The sequence below is a fragment of the Galeopterus variegatus genome, unplaced genomic scaffold, assembly GCF_000696425.1.
Source record: "Galeopterus variegatus unplaced genomic scaffold, G_variegatus-3.0.2 Scaffold1170, whole genome shotgun sequence".
NCBI lineage: Eukaryota > Metazoa > Chordata > Mammalia > Dermoptera > Cynocephalidae > Galeopterus > Galeopterus variegatus.
Genome location: NW_007727281.1, coordinates 355,012 through 376,858, shown reverse-complemented (window position 1 = coordinate 376,858; position 21,847 = coordinate 355,012). Strand labels below are relative to the sequence as shown.

Sequence of the window (21,847 nt, the reverse complement as noted above, 5' to 3'; positions counted from 1 at the left end):
CAAGACTCAAGACAGAGCAGTGCAGTGAAGAGAGTGCTTTGGGGTCCACCAGACCTGGGGCTGGCAGCAACTGCTGACCCACCCTCTAAGCGCAGTCCTCTTCCTTTGGATAGTCTTGTGAATTTCAGTGGAGCATATGGTGCATTACTTCACATTTCCCAGCCTCCCTTGAAGCTCAGTGTAGCCACATGGTTAGGTTCTGTCCAACAGGATGCAAACGTGAAGGAAATGTGCAACTTCCTGGTCACATCCTTGAAAGGAAAGGAGCTTCCATTTCAGAGGGAAAAAAAACAAAAGTCCTGGCAATACTTCCTGAGATGATGGAAATGTTTTACCACCGTGCTGACCAATGTGGTAGCCACTAGCCACATGTGGATATCAAACACTTGAAATGTGGCCAGTGTGATTGACGAACTGAATGTCTAATTTTATTTAATTTTAATTTTAATTTAAATAAATTTTATCTAATTTTAATAATCAGCTGGCTACCATTTTGGACAGCACAGCCCTAGGTGATCCACCTTGGGCCTCCCCTGCTCCCCCCAACCCATCCCCCAACTGGCTCTGCCACCCACATTGGCCTCCTTGCTGCGCAGAGCACTGCAGGTGTGCTCCCATCTATGTTTTGCTCTGGCTCTTCCCTTTCTGGAGCACTCTTCTCCCAGACATTCACTTGGCTAATTCCTACACCTCCTGCAAGCCTTTGCTTAAATGTCACCGTTATAGAGACCCCCTATTTAATACTACAACCTGTCTCCCCCCACACACACACCCAAGTCCTCTTACTCTATTCTACCTCTTCCCCCATAGTGTTTATGATGTTCAGACCTACTATATAGTTTACTTATTTGCACGTGTTTTTTATTCCCGACTGTCCTTGCTAGAATAAAAATACTACCAGAGCAGAGTACAGAGATCCTTGTTTCATTCACTGATGAATCCAAGAATCCAGTATAGGGCCCAGCATATAGTAGGTGCTCAATAAATACTTGTTGAACCAGGGGAAAAGAAAAAGGGAACTACCTACCCCCTTCTCTCTTCCCTGTGGGGAGAAATGCAGACATGTTGGTGGAAGCTGGAGCAGACCTTGGACCTGGCGTTGGAAAGTGTATCAGAACATTAGGAAAAGATGAAAAGGGGTGTGGGTCCCCATTATTGCACAGCTCTGCACTGCTTACACCCAGCAGAAAAAACACCCATCCTGTTCACACCACCCTTATATCTGAAGTTTGGTTACAGCAGTCAGAAAGAACCTGCACCTAACTTACTGGGTTAAATCCCAGTTGATACCTTAGAAGAGTTACTTTCTTTCTCTGAGCATGTTTCTTCATATCCACAATGCAGCCAACACCCGCCTCATGAGGATCTTGGTAGGATTAAATGGCGTTGCACATCCAGTGCCTTGGAAGACCCAGCCTGGGATAGGCTTTCCATAAAGAGCTACTCGGAGCGGCTGTATAGAGCGGAACTTGGGTGTGGAAGGGCCAGGCCCCTGGATTCCACTGAGAAGAGATGAGGTGCTCAGAGTGGGTGCATCTTTGAGTGCGTAACTCACTCAGGGACTGGGCAATGTGTCTCAGTGCTGGAGTCTCAGGTGCACAGAAGGGACAGGGGCACACAATCTCCAGCACACCCAGCAGACCCTCAAGCCTAAAGGAAGTCCCTACTTCTCTCAGCACCTCTGGGGATAGGGCCAAGGAGCAGGGAAGCTTCCATTTGGTGAGGCATGCAAGAGGAAGGGTCTGCAGAAGCCGAGGCATTGTCAGTAAGTCCAGGAAGCAGGTGGAACCAGGGTCACTGTGCCCACGCCCTACCCCATTACTAGAAAGTTCCTCCGTCCTCCAGCGATGCAGACCTCCTCTTTCCCTAGACCAAGCTCTCAGGGAACTGAGAGGCAAGAAAGTCACCACTAGGGGAAAGGGGGATAAAAGGACCACACACAGACATGTTTAGGATTTTAAAAGTGTTTATCTGAATCTCCTCCTTCCCAAACTTCCAGGTGGGGCCGCACGGGAGGGAGGCCTGGCAGTGAGGTGAGCTTCTTGAGGACACCACGGTCACCATGACCAAGCCAGTGTTTCCTCATTTACAAAATGAGGACAGTGGGCCACATAGTCCAATCGCACCATAACGGCTGACAAATCTGTTTGTCCCCAAAGATGGGTCTGAGAGAGAGGAAAACAGACAGGGATGGTGAGTTAGGGCTTGAGCTCCCCGGGGTCAGGAGACTCTTCCATCAGCTGCCGGAGGTGCGAGGCTGCCCTGTCCAGTTTCGACAGTTCCAATTGTAGGGAAGAGAGCTGGATGAGGAAAGAAGAGGGAGGGTCAGTGCAGGGCACACCCCTCCCAGCCCACACCCCCTTAGGGAGCCAGGTCCTGGGTGGCCTGCCCAGCCTCACCCGTTGCTGCATCTGAGTCTCTGCCACCCCTTCCAATGGGGCCTGGGCTAGGAGGCTGTCCAGCTGCTTCTGCAACTTGTGCCTTCGGGCAGCTAGCAGAGGAAGATGTGTCTGCGGGTCCACTAGACCCTGGCGTAGCACAGGAAGAGAAGGCTCGGGCCTCTGCAGCCTGCTCAAGGCCTCCATCTTCTCCATTCTAAGGGCCCTTCCTTTCCTCCCAACATTCTTCCAAATTCCTCCCCTCCCCCTCCGATCCCCACCAGTCACCTGCAGCTCCATGTAGACCTGAAGTGTGCCACTTAGTGCGGCCTGGGCCCAGCCGGTGGGAGCTGCTGTACCTGGGGGTAAGAAGCCCACGGCCCCACAGTGGCCCAGGGTGCCCAGAGGCTCCAGGAAGGACTGGAAGAGGCCCTGCTCCCCAGGCTCGGGGCTCTGCAGCAGCACTGGTGAAGAGCGGGACATTGTCAGGGTCAAGACATCAGCTCCCATCCTGCACCTCCTAACTCTTTGGTCTGCCCTCAAGCTTTCCCTTTTTCCCCATCTGCCCTTTCTTCCTGCAGAGATCAGGAGCTCAGGACCCACCTCACCTCGGGGCCGGGCTGTGGTGAGCTGGTACGTGGCTCGGAGAGCCCTCAGTGTCTGTGCAGCCTCCTGGACCCGGGAGAAGCGCTGCTCCAGCTCGGGCTGGCGCCAGTGCTCCTGGCAAGGGGGTATACTGAGTTGGCAAAGGGGCTCCTGGGAGACTCTATCAGCTCTCCTGGATCTATCCTCAACACACCCACCCTCACCTTCTGAGGGCAACAGGATGTCCTCAACACCACACACAAAATTCACCATATCAAGGAACATGGCAAAAAGTGGGAAGTCATCTAAGAAGCTTTTAAATGATCAGTGATTGGGCCGGCCCGGTGGCACACTGGATAGTGCGCCGCTTGGGAAGCGCAGCGGCGCTCCCGTCCGAGGGTTCGGATCCCACGTGCAGACCGGTTCCCGCTCACCGGCTGAGCGAGGCGCGGGAGCAACACCAAGGTTTGCAATCCTGTTGCCGGTCCCCGGTCCAGTAGGGGGGCAACACTGAGGGTTGCGATCCGTTGCCGGACACGGAAAAAAGACAAAAGACACACAAAAAAATAAATAAATAAATAAATAAATAAATGATCAGTGATTGATGTCTGTTTAGTTGCTCCGATTGAAGATGGCAAACAGCCAAGTATAAATAAGAATTTAAGTATATGATAATTCCTTGAACTTTCAAAAGGAGAGAATGGAACTGAGAACACGAGAGGTGGCAAAAGGGGGACAGGAGGCAGGGGTAAGGAGAAACTGGTAAAGGGCCACAAAAAATGTTTACATGTGTAATGATAAAACTTAAATAATAAATAAAAATTTGAATGTATCATTCAAAGTTCACAAAACCAAATAAGGATAAAATAAATTCAAATAGTTTAAATTTGGGGTGAGGGCTGGCTGGTTAGCTCAGTTGGTTAGAGCACAGACTTATAACCCCAAGATCATGGGTTCAGTTCCTAGTACCAGCCAGCCACCAAAAATATATAAATAAATTTGGGGTGAGTTTGTAGCATTTATCCTCTTGAAGTTATTAAGTCACACTGAGATTTTAGGGATACCCTGTTACTAACTCATCTAATCCTTATCACAACCATGACATGTACTATCACAGTTCTCAGTTTAAAGATGGGGGAAACTGAGGCACAGTCACACAGCTAATAAGTACCAGTCTAGCAACAGAGTCTTGCTCTTGACCACTATGCCAATACTGCCCCCTAAGACCCTAGAACTATCCCAGCAACACTGCAGGAACAATCCATCCTCCCAAAGGCTCCACAGTACAGTATAAACCACTACTATAAATGACCCCACAGCAGCAAAGCCTTTTAGGCTGCTCCCCAGCCCTTCACCAGTAGTCTGCTCCAAGAGACCGGGTACCCATGACTCACCAAGCTGTGGGCACTGGGGTAGGGGGCAATAGTGATGCTGGGGGCAGCAGTGCAGCCAGGCCTTTGGGGCAGCCTCTGCCAGAGCTCTTCAGCCAGGAAGGGCATTAGCGGGGCAAGGAGCCGGAGCCCAAGGTCAGCGCAGGAGAACAGGACCTGAGAGGGCCCTGAAGAGCGGGGTGAGCGCGACAGCACCGGCTTCACGGCCTCCTAGGGAGGAAGCCAGGGGGTCAGAGGCCAGGCCCACAGCCTCGTCCATCCTCCACAGTCTGCCCTAACTACCAGTGGGAATGCTGTGGGTAAACAGTGGCAGTTCCTGGGAGTCAGGGACAGGCAGAAGCACTTAGCATCTCTGACACCATCAGCTGTCCCAGGACACTCTGGAGCATGTGAAGAGGGGAAATCCAGGGCAGTGATTCTCAGAGGTGGTGACAGTAAGACTTGCAGGGAGACATGCATAGTTTATGAAAAATCATGGAGTGTTTGCTTATGAGAAGGGACAGAGGTTAAGGGGATAAGGGCAGTGAACTAGGGCAGTGGTCCGGAGTCAGCAGCATCAGCATCACCTTGGACAAGAAATGAACATGCTCGATGCCCCACCCCAACCTTCTGAAGGAGCCACTTTGCGGTTGGCTAGGCAAGCCGTGGTCAGTGAGCCCTCTGGGGCCCAGCGTGAGAACCCCCGGCCTAAAAGCCACCACTCTCTCTCAGAGCCCAGCCTGTGAGTCCTTTCCTACTGAGGGAACAATTAGAGGCTCTGCCATGGAACCCGACTCAAGGGGAACCTGAAGCAGGCCTGCAGGAGTGGCCTTGCTCACCAGGTAGACGTCACAGAGGCTGTGGAGCCAGAAGTGGTGCAGCGCGTGGGTGACCAGTGAGAGCTCCCGGGTGAGGAAGCCCCGCTCGCATTCCCAGGCAGCAAGGGCAAGGCGGCTCAGGATCCAGGCATCCACGGGGCAGGAGGGAGACAGCTGTGGGCAGCAGGGACTTCAGGACCAGGCCGGCTCAGCTCCCACACCCCTGTCTCCTTTCCCTCCAGATGCCGCCTTCAGCCCTCAGACAGCTGACTCCCCCACTCCCAAGCACCTCTGCTTTCTCTTACCTCCTCTGCAGGCTGAGGTACAAATTTCTCCCCTAGGACTTTGAGGATAAAGCGCAGGGCATTCCAGATCTTGTTGCAGAAATGCCGGCAGCTCAGGACCTCCGAGACAGACAGGTGCAAGTCACCCCCTCAAGGGAAGAGAATGGAGGGAGTCTGCTGGGGTGGCAGAGGCACAGAAGTCCTCGATCCTGCCCACTGCCCTCTGCTCACCCCAACAACTCTCGCCCCACCTCACCCAGAACTCCATGGGAGCACAGCGTGAATCTCAATGCATCTGTCCCACACTCGGGGATGCCATGAGGAAAGTCCTTTTTCTGCAACCAGAGAAAGAAGAAAGGTGGCAAATGCCTATGAGGCTAGAGGGCCAGAGGCCTGGGTTTTGGAAGAAACCAGTGGCCCCAGCTACAAGTTGGGAGGGGGCAAATGCACAACTCGCCTGTGCTGCAGCTGCAATGGCCAGCTCTGAGGGGTCCAAGCTGCCATCTCTCAGCTTTGCCTGCAGCTCCTGGGGAGAGGGAGCAATTCACAGGCCTAGGTCGAAGGCTCACCTCTACAAGGGTCACACCCACTGTCCCTCACACCACGTCCCTCCCCTCCTCCCTCCCACAACGCCCCTGCCTAGAGCCAGCTCTTTATCCTCACCTGCAGCTCCACCCCACTGATGATGTCCCGGGGGTCCAGCACATTCCCCAAGGACTTGCTCATCTTCCGGCCCTGCCTGTCCCGAACCATGGAATGAAGGAGCACCTAGAGGCACAGAGGGAGTCAACAGAGGGGGCTTGGACAACTTTTCCCTGGAGAGTCTCCTGGAATCTCTTGGCCTCCATACTTTAGGGGTTAGGGTGGGAAGTGAACCAGTAAAAAGGAGTTGGAAACATGGAAAACACATTAGGGAACAGAAGAAAGGAAGACAGGTTTGGGGGAAACTGGGGAGTCACAGAAAGGGGCAGGGCACCAAAGGGCTGTTACCTTGCTGAAGGGGAGCTGCCCCGTGAGCTGTGTGCCCAGCATAATCATGCGGCCTACCCAGAACAGCAGAAGGTCGTTGCCCGTCTCCAAAAGTGACAGGGGGTAGAAACGAGCAAGATCTGGGGTCTGAGAGGAAGAGACAACAGTGAGAGGCCCAAGCCCTGGCCTGCAGCTATCTGGAGACTGCAGGGCCAGCTGTCCTCCTTCTTCATCATCCCACCACCTTCGCTCTCCCTCTCAACCCATCTCACCTTTTGGGGCCAGCCCAGGGCAGAAAAGGGGAAAAGAGCCGAAGAGAACCATGTGTCTAGGACATCTGGGTCTGCAAAACAGAACAGGGAATGGGACAACTGGAACCTTGGCTTCTAGGACCTCAGACCGCTGCTGCCCACCCTTCCAGGCCAACCCCCACCCCCAAAACAAGGGCCCTCACCTCTGGCTCCACTCTCAGCTTCCCTAGCCCTACCTTCTCCATCTCAGTCCTGCTCCCTTGTATACTCAGATGCCCTGTCCCCTCCCCTCCACTCCCCACTCAAGCACTCACCCCTGTCCAGGACCAGCTCCGCCCCTGGTCTCCCTGTCAGTTCTGCTGCTACCTCCCTGGCTTCAGCCTCTGACCGCCCGACCACCCAACACTCCTCCCTGTCGCCCTGCAAAAGAAGTAAGGTGTGGGGGAGGGGGGGGAGAGTAACAACTGACAGGTGTTGATAGAGTTTGGATGTGTTGTCCCCGCCAAAACTCATGTGGAAATCTGATCCCCAATGTGGCAGTGTTGGAAACTGATTGAGCCATGGGGGCGGATCCCTCATGAAAGGATCAGTGCTCTCCCTAGGTGAGGGGGGATTAATGAGTGAGTTCTTGCTCTATTAGTTCTCATGAGAGCTGGTTGTTTAAAGACCCTGGCACCTCCTCCCCCCTTGCTTCCTCTCACCATGTGATCTGCTTGTACCTGCTGGCTGCCTGCCACTTTCCACCATGAGTAGAAACAGCCTGAGGCCCGTGCCAGATGCAGCTGTCCCAGAATGGTGAGCCAAATAAACCTCTATTCTTTATAAATTACCCAGTCTCAGGTATATCTGTTATAGCAACACAAACGGACTAATACAGGTGTAAACATCACTGAGTTTCATGCCCTCTTGTGTGGTCTGAGAGTGGCTGGCCCACTCTGGGGGAGAGGGGAAAGAACTCCGGCCCAGGCCCAAGAACTTCCATTGCGCAGTAGGTCACATGACTGAGACCACACACACAGTAGCAGGCAGCAGCCGGGACTGGGACTGGCACTTGCAGCCCTGACTCCTCGGCTACCCTCTTCCTGCCACTCCCAGGCCCCCTCAGCTTCCTCCTACCAACCTTTGCATGCCCCTCCGTGACCAGGTAGGCTGGAATCTGATGGCCCCACCACAATTGCCGGGAGATACACCAGTCCCTGCCAAGAGATCAGCAGTGACACCTCAGCATAACCAGGGGACTCTCCCTACCTCCATGAAAGCTCCCCTTACCCAATGTGGGAAAACCAGTGCTGCCAGTTCTTCTGGTGGAAGGAGGGGCTCAGCTCCAGGGCCCCCGACTCCACAGCCTGGAGGGAAAAGGGGCTTTAGACAAGGCTTCCCTTCCTGCACGTGTGCCTCCCGGATGGGACAAGTGGCCTCTGAGGTGGTTTTAAAACTCAGAAAGGACTTCCTGGCCTCCTGGAAAGATTCCGGGCTTGAGTGAGGGTCCGAGGCAGCCCTCTCTGGGCCACCTTGCCTCCATCCCACACTACCCTCCTCCCAATTACTGCAGCTAGAGAGGTCTTCAGGGCAGGAGGTCCTCCAGCCTACTGTTTCTCCATTCCAATTCTCAGGGAGCTCCCCCACCCACAGCCCAGTCCTTCCTTGCAGGACAGCCTCACCTTGGCAGCTCGGTCCCCCATTTCCCGGCAGCGGACAAACCACTGGCTCTTCAGTAGGTATTCTACCACATCCCCAGAACGGCTGAAAGGGAGACAGGGTGAGTCCACTGGTCCTCAGGCCCTGTGCCTTCTCCCAGGGACACAGGATCCTACTACAAGCCAGGCCCTAACCACTGAGGAGACAGCAGCGAATATATCAACACAGAACTTGTATTCTACTGCAGGGAGTGGGGAACCCAGCCTGTCATTTCACATAAGCCTCATCCGTTCCCTTGTGGGGGTGGCCCTTGATAAAGGAGTTAAGATGGGATTACCTGCACAGGCGCAGCACCATGGGGTGCTCCCGGAGGCCCCGGAACAGGCCCCGTTCCCTCAGCGCAGACATAATCTTTTCCCGTGCCACAAATCGGTGAAGACCCTGGGGAAAGTGGCAATGGTGAAAATGAGAAGCCTCTAGAGAGACAAGAAAGTGAGAGGGGGAAGGAGAGGAGGAGGGTGCCCCCAAAGGATGGGGTAACACTGAGTCTGGTACCACCTGCAGCCAGTCCCCACAGAGGGAGGTCATGGTCCCATCCTCTGCAATGACACTCAGGGGGCTCAAGCCATGTCGGGCCCCCATCTCAGCATCAGCAGGACTGTGAGCTGGAGTCACCTTCACTGCCCCTGCGGGAGCACAACTACAGTGAGCAAGAACTTGACCTTGGCTTCTTCTCCAGATGTATTATCATCGCTCACCCCTCGGCTCTTCTTCTCTATGCCTTTTTGTTCCCCACTACCCATTCAGACGACCCTATACTCCCTGCCCCATGATCCTCCTCCTCCTCCTGGCTCCCTCCCCTCTCCCCAGAACCCTCAACTCTCTCTCCCTCCCCTGATCTCCACTCACCTGTGCCCACATGTGGCTGAACAGCAGAGTCTGTGATGAGGGGGAGAAGCTGCCCTGTCAAGGGGTGACGAAGCCAATGCCCGTGTAGATGCTGAAGAGAAGGGACAGAGATCAGGGACAGGCATGAGTGTGGGGTGGAAAGATCTGGACTGGACTGTGAAAACCCCAGGAATCAGAGGGTGGAAACCAGAAGGTAAAGAGCTGGAGCAAGGTCAGCACATTTTCTTAAGGGGCCAGAGTGTATATACTTTAGGTTTTGGGGCCAAGAGGCAAGTTCAGTCTCTGCACAATTACTCTGCTCTGACACTGTAGCTGAATTAGATAATACATATAATGGCAGCTACAGATAAAGCACAAACGACAGAGTGTGGCTCATACAAAAATAGGAAGCAGGCTGGATTTGGTCCACAGGTCAATTTGTCAACCTTTGTGCTACAGAAAAAGTTTAACATCAAGAAGAGAAGGGAGTAGAATCTGAGCCATTGCAGAGCTGAGATGAGACAAGACGACTTAGGAAAGGAAAGCAGAAGTAGGAGGGAAGGAGCTACCATCTTCAAAGGACAGGAAGAGAAGGCAATGGGAGCCGCTGCATATTACTGTGTATCGAGAGTCCTCGGGATGAACAGCCACGGCCACATCTCCAGGCAACGTCTCTGGCCTTGTGGTTCCTACCACAACCTCTGCATCTGAAGACAAACATTCAAGCACTAATAGCTGGTCATCGCCCTCATTCCTCACTCCCGACATAGCTAAAGCCAATAGAACTGGAAAAGGGCAGGTGCAGGGAGCAGTCGACGTGAAGCAGGTCCCTAGGAATAACTAGAGAACAAGAAGCAGTGTTGATGGAAGCCTGGGACTTCCTGTAAGCTCATGACCAGAAGCCCGAGAGGGTGTCTGGTGCTAAGGAATTCCTCGATAACTGCATGGGAGAAATGGGGACAGCACTAAAAAAACCACTAGAATCCTTGCTGGGTGCCCAGAGGACAGTGGGGATTCTCAGTGTCCGAATCACAAATGCTGTACATTCTTTAGGGCTAGCATCAGCTCCTCCTATAAGCAACTTCCTCTGGCTATTCCAGCTCATGTATCTTCCCCTTCTCTGAACTCTTTAGAACACTTACTGTACAAACCACGCTTTAGAACTGATCTTTTGTCTCTTTCCTTGGGTAGCAGATTCCCGCAGAATTACACCAAGCTCCCAAAGGGCAGTGACTACATGCACTTTTCTTACATCCCCAGAATACCCTGGGTAAATGCCCACAATGATGTGAACACTACCAAGGTTCACGTGAGTTCCCAGCAGCCCAACGTAGGTGCAAGAAAACCGGGGAAACCGGTAAGTGGGCGACCCTTCAGAGGATTACACGCACCAGGCTCTCCATCCACGGGGAAGGCAACAGACAGTAGGAAGCCAAAAGACACAGGGGTGGGGCAGCCAGGCAATAGAAGCTCCGTACGGCCAGACAGGGGCCGGCTCTCCACCTGGAGGTGTTGAGGAAGCTGGGTCAGAGAGCAGCCCTCCTGCAAAGCTCACATCCAGGCTTCCTACCACCACTCAGCTGTCCACCCCAGCCTCCCTGCAATCCATCTAAAAGCCATGCAGAGGATTTGAGAGCCACCCCCTCTCCCCTCACCCAGTTTTGTGCAGTCACAATTACAGTAAATATTCATTAAGCAGTCAAGCCATGGTCAGGTGTTGTGCTGAGCACCCTACATGAGTTCTTATTTAATTTTTACAACAACCCCCTGACGCAGGCATTCCATCGTCTCTAATTTACAAATTGAGGAGGTTAAACAAGACTAAATAGCCTGCCAAAAGTCACACAGCTGTTGGTGGCAGGACTCAGACTTGAATCCAGGCAGTCTGGCTCCAAGGTCTGGACCTCTAACCACTCAACTACCCTTTCTCAGAGCTCTCATTTCTTCCTCTGCCTCACCTCAATGTCTGAGATGGCTGATCTTAAAGCACATGACCAGTTGACAAGCTGATGGTTCCGGTACAACAACCCCGCCTCGTAGAGTCGCACAAAGGCTTCGGTCACAGCCACTGAAGAGCCCTAGAACAACCTGGGTGTCCACATATAACAGCCGCTTCTCAGCCCAGTCAGGGACCCAGGCATTCCCACCTCCCTGCCCCAATAGACCCAACAACCCCCTTCCCCACACAGAGCCCTAAACACCCCCACCAACACCCAGAGGGACTAAGGCACAGAACACTCACAGCATCCATGGTAAAACACTCTCGATCCCAGTCCAGGGAGGCACCCAGAGCTCGCAGCTGCTCACAGATCTCTCCACCTTTCCTGTGCCCAGAAAGATCCTTGTCAGTAAATATGTCCCCAGCACCTCCCATGTGTACCAGGCCCAGTGATGTCCCCAGCAATGCCGAGTACTGGAGGAAAATAAAAAGTGAGTATAGCATTGATGTAGCCTCTAGAAGCTAATGGAGAAAGGCTCACAAACCCAGTATGGGGCTTTCTATGAAATTAAAAGAAGCAAGAGGAGGAGCAGCCAATTTGTGGAAAATCCAAGGAAGTTACACAGAGAGGATGGCACGTGGTAAGAAACCTGGAAAAATGAGGATAATTTCATGGGAATAGGAAGGTCAGTGTGTGAGAGCAGAAGAGGTAATGAAACCTAGACAAAGAAAAATGGGATAATTAGGGGGAAACAATATATATACACACACACGTTAACATGTACATTTTAACATATATATAGTACACACACACACACACACACACACACAAAGCTTGAAGACTCCAGCAAATTCTAAGGGGCTACACAGCTTACATCTCTGAGGAAGTGAAGGACATGCTAGGAAGAGCCAAGGACCACAAGTTAGGAGAGAAAGTGGTGGGAAGCAAGGACCCACAAAGCTTGAAGACTCCAGCAAATTCTAAGGGGCTACACAGCCTACATCTCTGAGGTAGTGAGGGACATGCTAGGAAGAGCCAAGGACCACAAGTTAGGAGAGAAAGTGGTGGGAAGCAAGGACCCAAACCTGCCACCTCGGCCCCTCCAGCCTGGCCTGTCATACTCACGCCTCCTTCCACTGCCACACCTCCCTGAGGAAGTCTTCCCGGCTCAGCTCGTGTCTCCTCACCCCCCGCTCCTTCCACATCTGTTTCTCCACCACAGCCTGCAGTAGGATTAGAGGGCAAATGAACAGTCAGATTGCTCAGGGGGAAATCACTTTCACCCAAGAAAAGGAAAATGTCACAAAAGACATACTTGTGTAGCAATTCCTGCGTGATCTGTGCCAGGCACCCACAGCACCTGATCCCCACGCATCCGGTGCCTGTAACAGAAATACCCTCACCTGAGCCCCTAGGCTTACATGTTTATCCTCACTCATTCCTGCACCTTCTACTTTCCCTCCTAGAACTCAAGCAGCCCCCATTCCCCTCTCACCAGCGCACAAGGGCATCCTGTATGGCCACCGTGAGTGCATGGCCGATGTGCAGGGAGCCAGTGACATTGGGTGGTGGGATACACATGGAAAAAGTCTTCCCTGTGGCCTGGGGCAGCCGGGCCTAGAAGGAGAAAAGCCAAAGGGCAGAGAGGATTGGGTGTCACCTGGGGGAACAGCACCCTCTGGTGTCTCCAAGGCAGGAAGAACTCTAGGATAGAACTGTCCTGCAAATAACAGGAAAGTGGAGGGGACGGGAGGGGACCTGCCAAAAAAAAACCTGCGTGGGCCCTGGTCCCGCAGCGCCTCCCACTTCCTGGAGGCCGCCCCGCGTGCGCTCACCCGGCGACTCCGCCGCTGTGCCAGGACGCCCCGCGGCGGGAGGAAAGAAGGGGCACCCGCAAAGCCCACCCAGTATCTTGACCGACGACCCGCGCGGCGCATGGAGGCGTGGCCCGCGGGGCGCATGCGCAGTAGCTGGCCTCGCCCCTCCCAGCCCAATGGCCGTCGACGCCAAGAGGGAGAGGAGGGAGTCCACCGTGGAGCTGGGAACCCCATAGGAAGGCACCCGGGGCTGCAGAACTCACTTCCATAACTTTATTAAACAAGAAAAATCCCGACGTGTAAGTAAAAAAACACCTGAGTTCTGCGGCCGCGCCCGCCGCCACGCTGCCGCCACGCCCGGTCCCGCCCGCCCGGGTCCCGGTCCGGTCCCAGCCCCCGTCCCGAACTCTCAGGAGCTGTGCTTCTGCCGCTTCCAGAAGCGCTTGACGTCGCTGTGTCCGGCCGGGGTCACAACCATGAGCCGCTTGGCCGAGTTCTCGAACACCAGCACGCCCAGCTCCCGCGCGTGGGCCAGCAGTAGCTCAAAGTCCACTTGCGACAGGAACTGGTTATACAGCACGCCTGGGGCGGCAGGACGGGAGGCGCGGGGAGAGAGGAGAGATGGAGAGCATGTGAGGCCGGAGCTCCACGCGCCCGGGAGTGATCTCAGCCCTCCGTGGCAGCCTCAGAGCGGTGGTCTGGCCTTGTCCCCAGCGCAGTTTTAAAAACCAATTCTCAGGCCGGCCCGTGGCTCACTCGGGAGAGTGCGGTGCTGATGACACCAAGGCCTCGGGTTCGGATCCCATATAGGGATGGCCGGTTCGCTCACTGCCTGAGCGTGGTGCTGGCAGCACTAAGCTAAGGGTTAAGATCCCCTTACCGGTCATCTTTAAAAAATAAATAAATAAATAAATAAAAACCAATTCTCTGTGCCTGTCTGCTCAGGGGCTTATCTTAACACAATGTGATCCAGCCATATTCAGAAAGGCAACATGATACAATAAGAAAACCTATTAATGCTCACCAAAACCAGAAAAATACTGTAGATTATCCCTCCCACTTGCCCTCTCCTACCTAAATCCAGTTGCACTGATTGAGGACAATTTTTTCATTGCTACTGACTCACCCCAAAATAAAAAGTGTCTTGCCAGCATTTCTCAGACCATGCAGTAAACGAAAAGTAAAACACACAAAAAGCTTTTTCAGCTCAAGACAACTGTCTACCCTTCCTCCAGCCAAGGACCAAGAATGGGCCACCAGAAGCCACTCACCCTCAGTGAACCGGAGTCTGTCCCTTTCCAGCTCCCACAACCTAATCTGGTCCGTGATGGTGGGGGGCAGCACTGGTGTCTGCGGGAACAAGGGTTGACTGTAGGGATTCAAGTATACCGCCCCAGACAACCCACCGTCCACTCATTCCCCAGATTTGGATGCCTCTTTTCCTTTTCCATCATCTCATGGCCAGGTGCCAGGGGCTCCCAGCCTCTGGCATCTTGGTGCCTCTCTGTACCTGTTTGAGCATCACTGGGTGGGCCCTTGTCCTTAGGAAATGGATTATCTAGGAAAACAGACAAGAATGGGATGAGGGCTCAAGCAAAAGAGCAGGAAAGCCATCTGAGCTGTCACCTAATGTCAATGGAACATCAACTTACTGTTTAAAAACTCATAGCCATGTCTCTGTCATCAACTCAACCCATCCCTATTCAGCTGTTATCTCAGGTTGCTGCTCCCACTGGTTATGTCTGCTATTCTTTCTCTGGCACATTTGCCCTTTCTATAGTCTTGTTTTGTTTTTCTTTCTTAAAAATAGCAGCAGCTACTATTTTTTGAGTACTTACTGCATGGCAGGCTCTGAGCTAAATACTTTACTTCTGTTCTCTCATTGAATCCTCCCAACAACCCTGTGAGGTGAGAACTGTCATTTACCACAAGAGGAAACTAAGGCTCACAGAGGTGAAGCAACAGTTTATGCAGTTTAGGCCCAGTTTACACAGCTAAGAAGTGGTAGTGCCAAGACACAAATATGGAGCTATATCTCCTCCCTCCCATGTTTTGTTCTGTTTTGTTTTTTGCCTCAAGGGTCTGCCTATTCCCACACCTAAAGCCCTGATTTCTCCTCATGTGCCTGGTGCTCAAACACAGACAACTCACCACCACTTACTGTAACAGGCACTGGTCTCCCGTAATGTGACAAGCCTGAATCCCACAGCCCAAGTGTGGCCCGTCTTCCCACCCCCACCTCCCTCCATGGGAATACCTGTTGGGCTGTGATGCCACTGGCAATGGCCTGCTGCACACTCTCCCGAGTCACCTGAGCCACCACCATGTTGGGGAAGCGATAGAGCATCTCAGAGAAGAGGGCAATGAGGGCGATCTGCAGTTCCGACTCTGACCCAGGGGTAGGAAGAAAGGATGAAGAGGCTACCCTATACCCAGACCCTCTCAAGCCCTTCCTTCAAGTGTGATGAGAAATGTCAGAAAGCTCCATAAACAGCCAGGTAAACAGAACAAAAACTGGTGTTCCCTCCTGCTTCCTTCCCCCTCCAGCTCCCTCTCGCAGCCTGCTCTCCCAGGGGCCCTGTCTGGCCTCACCTGTGTAGGCATACAGTCGGTAATTGGTTTCCACAACAATGAAGCCTGGCTGATGCACAGTGCCCCCAGCTCCAGAGACCCCTGAGGAGAGATTGATGGCCAGGCGCGTGGGGTAGTAACGCCGAGATTTCCTCTGGAAAGGACAGGGGGAAGAGCAGATGCCATCTCTCAGGTGTCACCGCCCCACACCTTTTGCCTCAGACATCAGATCCCTCCCGGTATACAGAACCTCAACCTTCACCTTATCTCCACCGAGGGACTCAAGTATTCAATCCTGACAACTGCTTCTTGCTGCCCCAAGACCCCACTCCTTTTCAAAGGCCAAGGCAACACACCACCCTTCTTCTTCCCTAGAAGCCATGGATCTGAGTGCTCATACCTTCCTCTGGAAAACAAGCCCAAACTCACGCAGATGTTGCAGGAAGTTCAATAGAGAATCACTCATACCTTCCACAGAATAATCCTGAGGAAGAGAGGTGGCCAGCTGGGGTCCAAAACACATCTCATCCTCTCTCCCCCAACCCCATACACTTAGTCCCTCTTTCCCCACCTCTGGTCACTATGTGTTCATTTTCATCTTCTCACTCTGTTGCCCTACAGCCTGATTTCCCCTTCCCATCTCCATACCCTCCAGCCCCCTGCTTACCTTGCCCAGAGTGGAGAAGCTGAGCTGGAAGAGGAAGGAAAGAATCTCTACTAGGTCCATGCCCCGGCTCTAGGGAGAAAGGGGCAAAGACAAAAGAGGAGAGATGGAAGGGAGAAAATGGGAGGAGAGGGATAGAGAAGAGAAAATCTGGGAATAGCGTCTGTAGGCAGCAGTCACTCAGTCAGACCTGAGGAGAGCAGAACGTGCTGGCAACTGGCCCCAGCTCCTCACCTGGGCTGTCTGCAGATACTGCAACATAAAGTACCAGAGCTGGGCAGGGGTATCCAGCAACAGGAACTGGAAGCCAGCAGAGGTAATGCAGGGTGGCTCCCCAGGCTCAGTGCTAGAGACAGAGGGGGCAATGATGGAGATGTGCAGAGAAAGGCGACCAGCTCCACCTGTCCTCTCACAGCTCTTCTTGGTATCTCTGGCTGTACTCCACTCAGCTGTCCTTTTTCAGTCAACTCTCTCCAATCCTGACTCACCCCAGACACACAGTTTATCAGGGGCCCAAGGAGACGGCAAAGCAGAGAGCGGTCGGCACGTCTGGCTTCCTCACCTCTTCATGAGCCCAGCCTGGCTGAGGAGCTGAGCCAAGTCCTGGCTGACAGCTGCACTGGGGGAGCCCACCATGAAGTGCAAGACCACCTGGGGAACAAAAGAGAATGGCGAGACCAATGCCACTAAGGGTTATGGGAAGCAGAAGCACACCAGAGATATGCAGAGTCCCAAGTCCTCACCTCCCATCGCTCCTCAGCATACTTGTCAAGTGAGGGAACATCCCGAGCATGCTTGTCTGGTCCCAGCTGACTTGTGTCATCAGACCAGGCCTTCCCCCTATGGCCAGGATGGACTAAGAGTAAGGAACCCCGTCTCTGTTCCCTGCTGCCCCCTGTCCTCTTTCCACCCTTATCCCCATGGGCCATGAGTGGGGGACATTTTCTGTACCATGCAGTATATTTGGTCTAACTTATTCCTAAAGGAGCTTCCAAAAGGGGAGCCCACAAGGTTCTAGGAGGCCCCTCAGGAGCTCCCCCTCCAGCAGTTAAATTACTAGTTCCCCTGGCTTAGCTTAGGAAGAGATGTAAGTGACATACCCACCCAGAAGGGCAATGCGGAGGTTCTGGCGGAAGATGGGGTTGAGAATGAGGCCCTGGAGACCGCCAGGGAGCAATTGGGTGTGCCAGATACGGAGGCCGCTCAGCAGTCCTGTACTTTCCTCCTGAGCCCTGGAACAGGAGAGACATGAATAGGGTGTCTGGAGAACAAAAAGAAGGAGCCCATAAAGGCCTCCATTTCTTCCTTTTCTAAACTGGTGGTCCTTGGAAAACTGTCCCACCGAGTGAAAGCAATGTCTTCTTAAGACAAATATCTTTACTGCAACACCTATCAGAGCCTTGTTATAGACATCATAACTCTCCAAGAAGGAAAATACAGTACCAGAGTTTCCCAAACTTACTTAATTACAAGTTTTGTGGTATACCTATTATTATTTCCTGGAAGTATCCCAAGGAACAGCAGTTTGGGAAATCTAGCTGTTGAGAAACTTGTATATGGTTGAGAATGCAAGAGAGACTCACTTGCTGAATTCCTTCTTCACCCATAGGGCTACAGCAGCTTGTGGCAAAGGCTGCTCCAGAAAGAGCATCCGCATCACCCAGTTCTTAGCTAAAGGTGGGAGCTCCCTGTAGGTGGGTAGAGGTTAAATGTTAATATCAGAAGCTGCCTTTTATCTGTATCTCTGCCCTTAACTGCCTCTGAAACATCTCATCTCACCTCCCCACACACCTTTACCAGTCCTGTTGTCCCCACGAACTCTATTTTGCCACACTTTGGAGTAATCTCCAAGCCCCTCAGGGTTGCTAAGCTTCTACCCATAAGAACTTATTCGAGTCTGCAGGTCCCCTTATATTTCCTTACGATGGTCCCTCCCATGAAGGGTGCTCCTAACCTTCACTCCCATGAAGGGTGCTCCTAACCTGAAGACAGCCAGACAAGTGGCAGGGTGCCCATACAATTTACGATGGTCCCTCCCATGAAGGGTGCTCCTAACCTGAAGACAGCCAGACAAGTGGCAGGGTGCCCATACAATCGGTCCAATACTCCAGGGCTCAGGCCCCCTAAGAATTCCTGCAGATTCCTGCATTGCAGGTGTACTCGGTTCAGTCCACCCCTTGAAGGGGTGCTCTCCATTACCTGAAAGATGCAAGTGTTAGAAGCACATTTCCACGATCCATACCAGTGTCACCTCTGACCTTCCTTATTCTGATTCTAAACCCATCAGCCCCCACCATAAAATAACACCGTCTTTTCTGTGGTTTCCTTTCCCATGCCACGCATCTCCTCTGTTTCTCTAAAACCTGATAAACCTCCCTCCTTTCCTGCCTCCTCGCCCCACTTCTGCCCTCTACTCCAGTCTTCTCTCAATTTCTAAGTGACAGAATTACTAGTTGTCCTATACTTACAAAATCATTTTGTATTTCAATGACTTGTCTCATTTTTAGCTGAGTAATGACAAACTTGAGCCCAGTGCTCTCTCTCTTCCACCACTCCTGATCAGGTCAGTCTATAAGCTCCAAATCTGTCAGTCCTGCCCATCTTCTATTTCTTAGCCCTCTTCTTCCGCTCGGCACGGCAATAAACTACCTCTCCTCTTCATGCTTCCCAGATCTAAATCCACCTCTTTCCCCTTCCCCACAAGTCTACTTCACCCCATTCACCCTGACCCACAACATCTGATTTCCTAACTTCTCCCCTACTTTCCTGCCACTCTACGCCTCGCACTCAACTCTTATACCTCCGTCACCCCCGCCCTCCTGGGCCCCCTCACCACTTTGTATCGATCCTCCTCGCGCACCCCGAGTCTCGAGCAGTTGCTTAATAGGAGCCAACGTCTCTCATTGGCTCCCAGAAATAGGGGGAAGAATGGTGGAAAATGCGAGAAAAAGATGGGGAGAGCGACGAAGGATTTCACAGACAGGAGCCCAGAGTGGAGAATTCAGAAGAGGAGGGAAGGGAAGGAGGGGGGGAAGTGCGGAGGAGGAGAATAGGCGCTGCACCCGCCCGCCGCGGGGCATACTGGGAATGGGAGTCTTGTTCTGCTTCCTCCGGAGCCGGCTGACGCGCGTCTGACTACAACTCCCGAAAGGCACCAAAGGGAAGCCGAGAGGCGAGAAGTTGGGTTTTAATTGTGAGCGCCGGAGACACCAGAAGCTGGGCTAGTAAGTTCCGCGATGCTTTCCACCCAATCCGCCAAATGGCACTTCTAACCCGCTTGGGCGTGAGAGTAGAAGTGCCCCGAAGGCTTCCTGGCGGAGGCGCGCGGAAGCGGCTGGGGATTGAGGCGTTTGGCCTTAGAGGCCACAAACTGGGTTCCTTGAGCTCGGTTGCTTCCCGTAAAACTGGGATAATGCACACTCCAGAGCGTCATCGGTAGTTAACGATTAACACGGTCCAGTGCGCCTTACTTGGCACGTAAGCACTCAAATTTTAATTTCTGCAATCACCATGCTTCCAACCTGTTTAGTTAGAAGATCCTAATAAATACAGTTTTTAAAAGAAACCAATTATTCTGATTTGATTTATGAACCTTCTGCAGGAAAAGGCAAGGGAAGGTCTTCAGCCAAGGCCAGAGCTATACGTTTCCCCAAATTCCTATAAGCAAATTCTGTTATTCCCACTTTACAGACTTGAAGCTCAGAGAGATTTAAAAAGTTGCCTACAATCAGACAGTGAGAAAGTGTTCAAGCTGTGATTTGAAGTTTGCAAAAGACCAGAGACCAAAGTGGAAAGGACTGTGTAAGTATGTTATGCTTTTGTAGATACCCATGTTTGTTCTGTTCCCTGTTTCTTTAGCAGTCAATGTTTAAAATCCTCAAAGAACAACACAAAACTGACAGAGCTGCTTTATGGCAAACGTTAAGTAAGGTTAAAAGACAAATTACAGTTTGGGAAGAAATGGTTAATGAAATAGACAAGTAATAGGAAAGCTCTTACAAAGCAATAAGAAAAGGAAACAATAGATATATTGGCAAAAGAAGGAACAGGCGATAAACTTAAGAAATACAAATGCCTTTTAAAGAGACGAAAGACTGTCAACCTCATTAGCAATTAAGGAAGAGTAAGCTAAAAAAACATATTTTAAAATATCAGAAATTAAAGAAACAATAAAAGATTAGCAAAAAAGAAAAAAGAAATTAGTTGACAGCCTCAGTGTCGGCCAGGATATAGGAGCATAATCATACACTTGTTGAAGTTTGATACAGGCACGCCTTTGAAAGGTCAATTTGGCAGTATCTATCAACACTTTTAATATGACTGCCCTTTGACCTAGCAACTCCATCTTTAGGAATATGTCATGCTGAAATTCTCCCACTTGGGTACAGAGATATACCTGCAAAGATTTTTATTGATGTGTGTTTGTTGTTGTTCTCTGAAAACAATGGAAACAGCCCAAATGTCCATCATTGAAGGTAGGTTAGATAAAATGTAAGTCATTGCAACAATGTAGAATATTGGGCAACCCTTAGAGAAGAGGTCATTCTGTGCATTCTGGCCTGGAACCATGTACGACCCATCATTAGGGGGAGAAAAACAAATTACAAAACAGCATACACAGCCCAATGCCATCTTTGTAAGAAGCTTTTATGTATGTGTGAAACTGAAAAAGGCCATATGCTTCATTCTGAAGGGAGCAGGCAAGGGGGAGCTGGCCGGACCGTGTCATGGTTCCCTGCATGCTAAGACTGCACCATTCAGTTTGGTAGCCTCCAGCTACCTGTGGCTATTTAAATTTAAATTAACTAAAATAAAATTTAAAATTCAGTTCCTAGTTGGACTAGCCCTATTTCAAGCGCTCAGTAGCCATAAGTTTCTAGTGGCTACCTATTGGACAGTGTAGATATAGACCATCTTGGTCATCATGGAGAGCCTTGCTGTTGGAGAGCCCTGCTCTGAGGGATGCAGTGGGTGAGGGCAGGATGTCTGGTGGCAGGAACTGAGCCAGGCTGAGTTCTGGCCTTAAGGAAGAAAATCAGCCTAATGAACCAGCTGAGCCTAAGAAGGGGTCCTAGGAGCTGAAATTGTGGAAAGAGCTCCTTTCCACAGTCCTGTCAAGCACAGTTTTCTCTAGCCTGTGTTTGAGAATTCCTGTACTGGATAGATCCCCACCTCCTCTCCTCTGGTAGCATCCTGGAAAGAACAGATAGGAAGGAGCCAATAGGCCCACTTCCCACCAACTTCACTGTTTACTGGCTGTGCTACCTTGGGCAAGTCGCCTAACCTAACAGAGACATTTTCTTCTCTGGGATATGGCAATAATTTTTACTACTACATATATTATTGTATTAAATAAGATATAATATGTAATAAAATATAATACCTGGCATATAGTGGGTATTCAGTAAAATATTACCATTTTTCTATAACTTTTACTTACAAATTCTAGTTCTATAACTACACAGAATCTCTTATGTTAGCCCTTCAGATATTTGACACAGTTCTTTCAACCAATTTTATTGAGCCCCATGTTCCAGAATTTACCCTTGTGTAGCTTGTGGTCTAGTGGGAGAGGCAGGTATAAAAAAAATACATGCAAAGATATATGTAAAATCGCACCTGTAGGAAGTGCTACAGAGAAGAGATTAGTGTGCTCTGAGAGCATCAGTAGGGA

At 51.6% G+C, this 21,847-nt stretch overlaps 2 protein-coding genes across 12 annotated transcripts; both read right to left on the bottom strand.

Annotated features, from left to right (window-relative positions):
- Nucleotides 1-1,948: 1,948 nt before the first annotated feature.
- VARS2 (valyl-tRNA synthetase 2, mitochondrial) lies at nucleotides 1,949-12,708 on the bottom strand. 10 transcript variants are annotated; one of them, XM_008575345.1, is made up of 26 exons: nucleotides 12,617-12,707; nucleotides 12,437-12,503; nucleotides 12,247-12,344; nucleotides 11,424-11,505; nucleotides 11,140-11,259; nucleotides 10,573-10,684; nucleotides 9,800-9,888; nucleotides 9,203-9,293; nucleotides 8,852-8,979; nucleotides 8,631-8,734; nucleotides 8,317-8,398; nucleotides 7,925-8,001; nucleotides 7,776-7,851; nucleotides 6,970-7,075; nucleotides 6,677-6,747; nucleotides 6,426-6,551; nucleotides 6,099-6,203; nucleotides 5,893-5,961; nucleotides 5,692-5,770; nucleotides 5,457-5,584; nucleotides 5,173-5,325; nucleotides 4,358-4,564; nucleotides 2,987-3,098; nucleotides 2,667-2,842; nucleotides 2,400-2,528; nucleotides 1,949-2,300 (listed from the first exon to the last, which is right to left on the bottom strand). In XM_008575345.1, exons 1-26 carry the CDS (start codon nucleotides 12,700-12,702, stop codon nucleotides 2,199-2,201), a joined length of 2,775 nt encoding a protein of 924 aa, XP_008573567.1. In that variant the 5' UTR covers nucleotides 12,703-12,707; the 3' UTR covers nucleotides 1,949-2,198. The 10 variants fall into 10 exon arrangements, with proteins under 10 accessions (XP_008573567.1, XP_008573562.1, XP_008573563.1 ...); XM_008575340.1 differs by having other exon boundaries at nucleotides 8,631-8,979; nucleotides 12,617-12,702; XM_008575341.1 differs by lacking the exon at nucleotides 6,970-7,075 and having other exon boundaries at nucleotides 2,738-2,842; nucleotides 2,982-3,098; nucleotides 7,925-8,113; nucleotides 8,631-8,979; nucleotides 12,617-12,702.
- A 481-nt stretch (nucleotides 12,709-13,189) lies between these two features.
- On the bottom strand, nucleotides 13,190-19,202 carry GTF2H4 (general transcription factor IIH, polypeptide 4, 52kDa). 2 transcript variants are annotated; one of them, XM_008575333.1, is made up of 14 exons: nucleotides 19,007-19,202; nucleotides 18,230-18,372; nucleotides 17,757-17,861; nucleotides 17,274-17,405; nucleotides 16,917-17,013; nucleotides 16,736-16,824; nucleotides 16,408-16,519; nucleotides 16,177-16,245; nucleotides 15,910-15,993; nucleotides 15,531-15,663; nucleotides 15,196-15,326; nucleotides 14,449-14,496; nucleotides 14,210-14,288; nucleotides 13,190-13,520 (listed from the first exon to the last, which is right to left on the bottom strand). In XM_008575333.1, the coding sequence occupies exons 2-14, from the start codon at nucleotides 18,367-18,369 to the stop codon at nucleotides 13,348-13,350; spliced, it is 1,392 nt and encodes a 463-aa protein (XP_008573555.1). In that variant the 5' UTR covers nucleotides 18,370-18,372; nucleotides 19,007-19,202; the 3' UTR covers nucleotides 13,190-13,347. The 2 variants fall into 2 exon arrangements, with proteins under 2 accessions (XP_008573555.1, XP_008573557.1); XM_008575335.1 differs by having other exon boundaries at nucleotides 16,177-16,200; nucleotides 19,007-19,165.
- Nucleotides 19,203-21,847: the final 2,645 nt, after the last annotated feature.

What these genes read in the sequence shown, in the direction of transcription:
- VARS2 (XM_008575344.1), bottom strand. Translation starts at nt 12,702, where the DNA reads ATGTGTATCCCACCACCCAATGTCACTGGCTCCCTGCACATCGGCCAT. An exon ending in CAGCCATCTCAGACATTGAG is followed by an intron (nt 10,685 to 11,139) that starts GTGAGGCAGAGG and finishes CAACACCTCCAG; the next exon opens with GTGGAGAGCCGGCCCCTGTC. An exon ending in CACTGGTTTTCCCACATTGG is followed by an intron (nt 7,852 to 7,924) that starts GTAAGGGGAGCT and finishes ATCTCTTGGCAG; the next exon opens with GGACTGGTGTATCTCCCGGC.
- GTF2H4 (XM_008575333.1), bottom strand. Translation starts at nt 18,369, where the DNA reads ATGGAGAGCACCCCTTCAAGGGGTGGACTGAACCGAGTACACCTGCAA. An exon ending in CAGGCTGGGCTCATGAAGAG is followed by an intron (nt 16,520 to 16,735) that starts GTGAGGAAGCCA and finishes CTCTGTCTCTAG; the next exon opens with CACTGAGCCTGGGGAGCCAC. An exon ending in CAGACTCCGGTTCACTGAGG is followed by an intron (nt 13,521 to 14,209) that starts GTGAGTGGCTTC and finishes CTGCCGCCCCAG; the next exon opens with GCGTGCTGTATAACCAGTTC.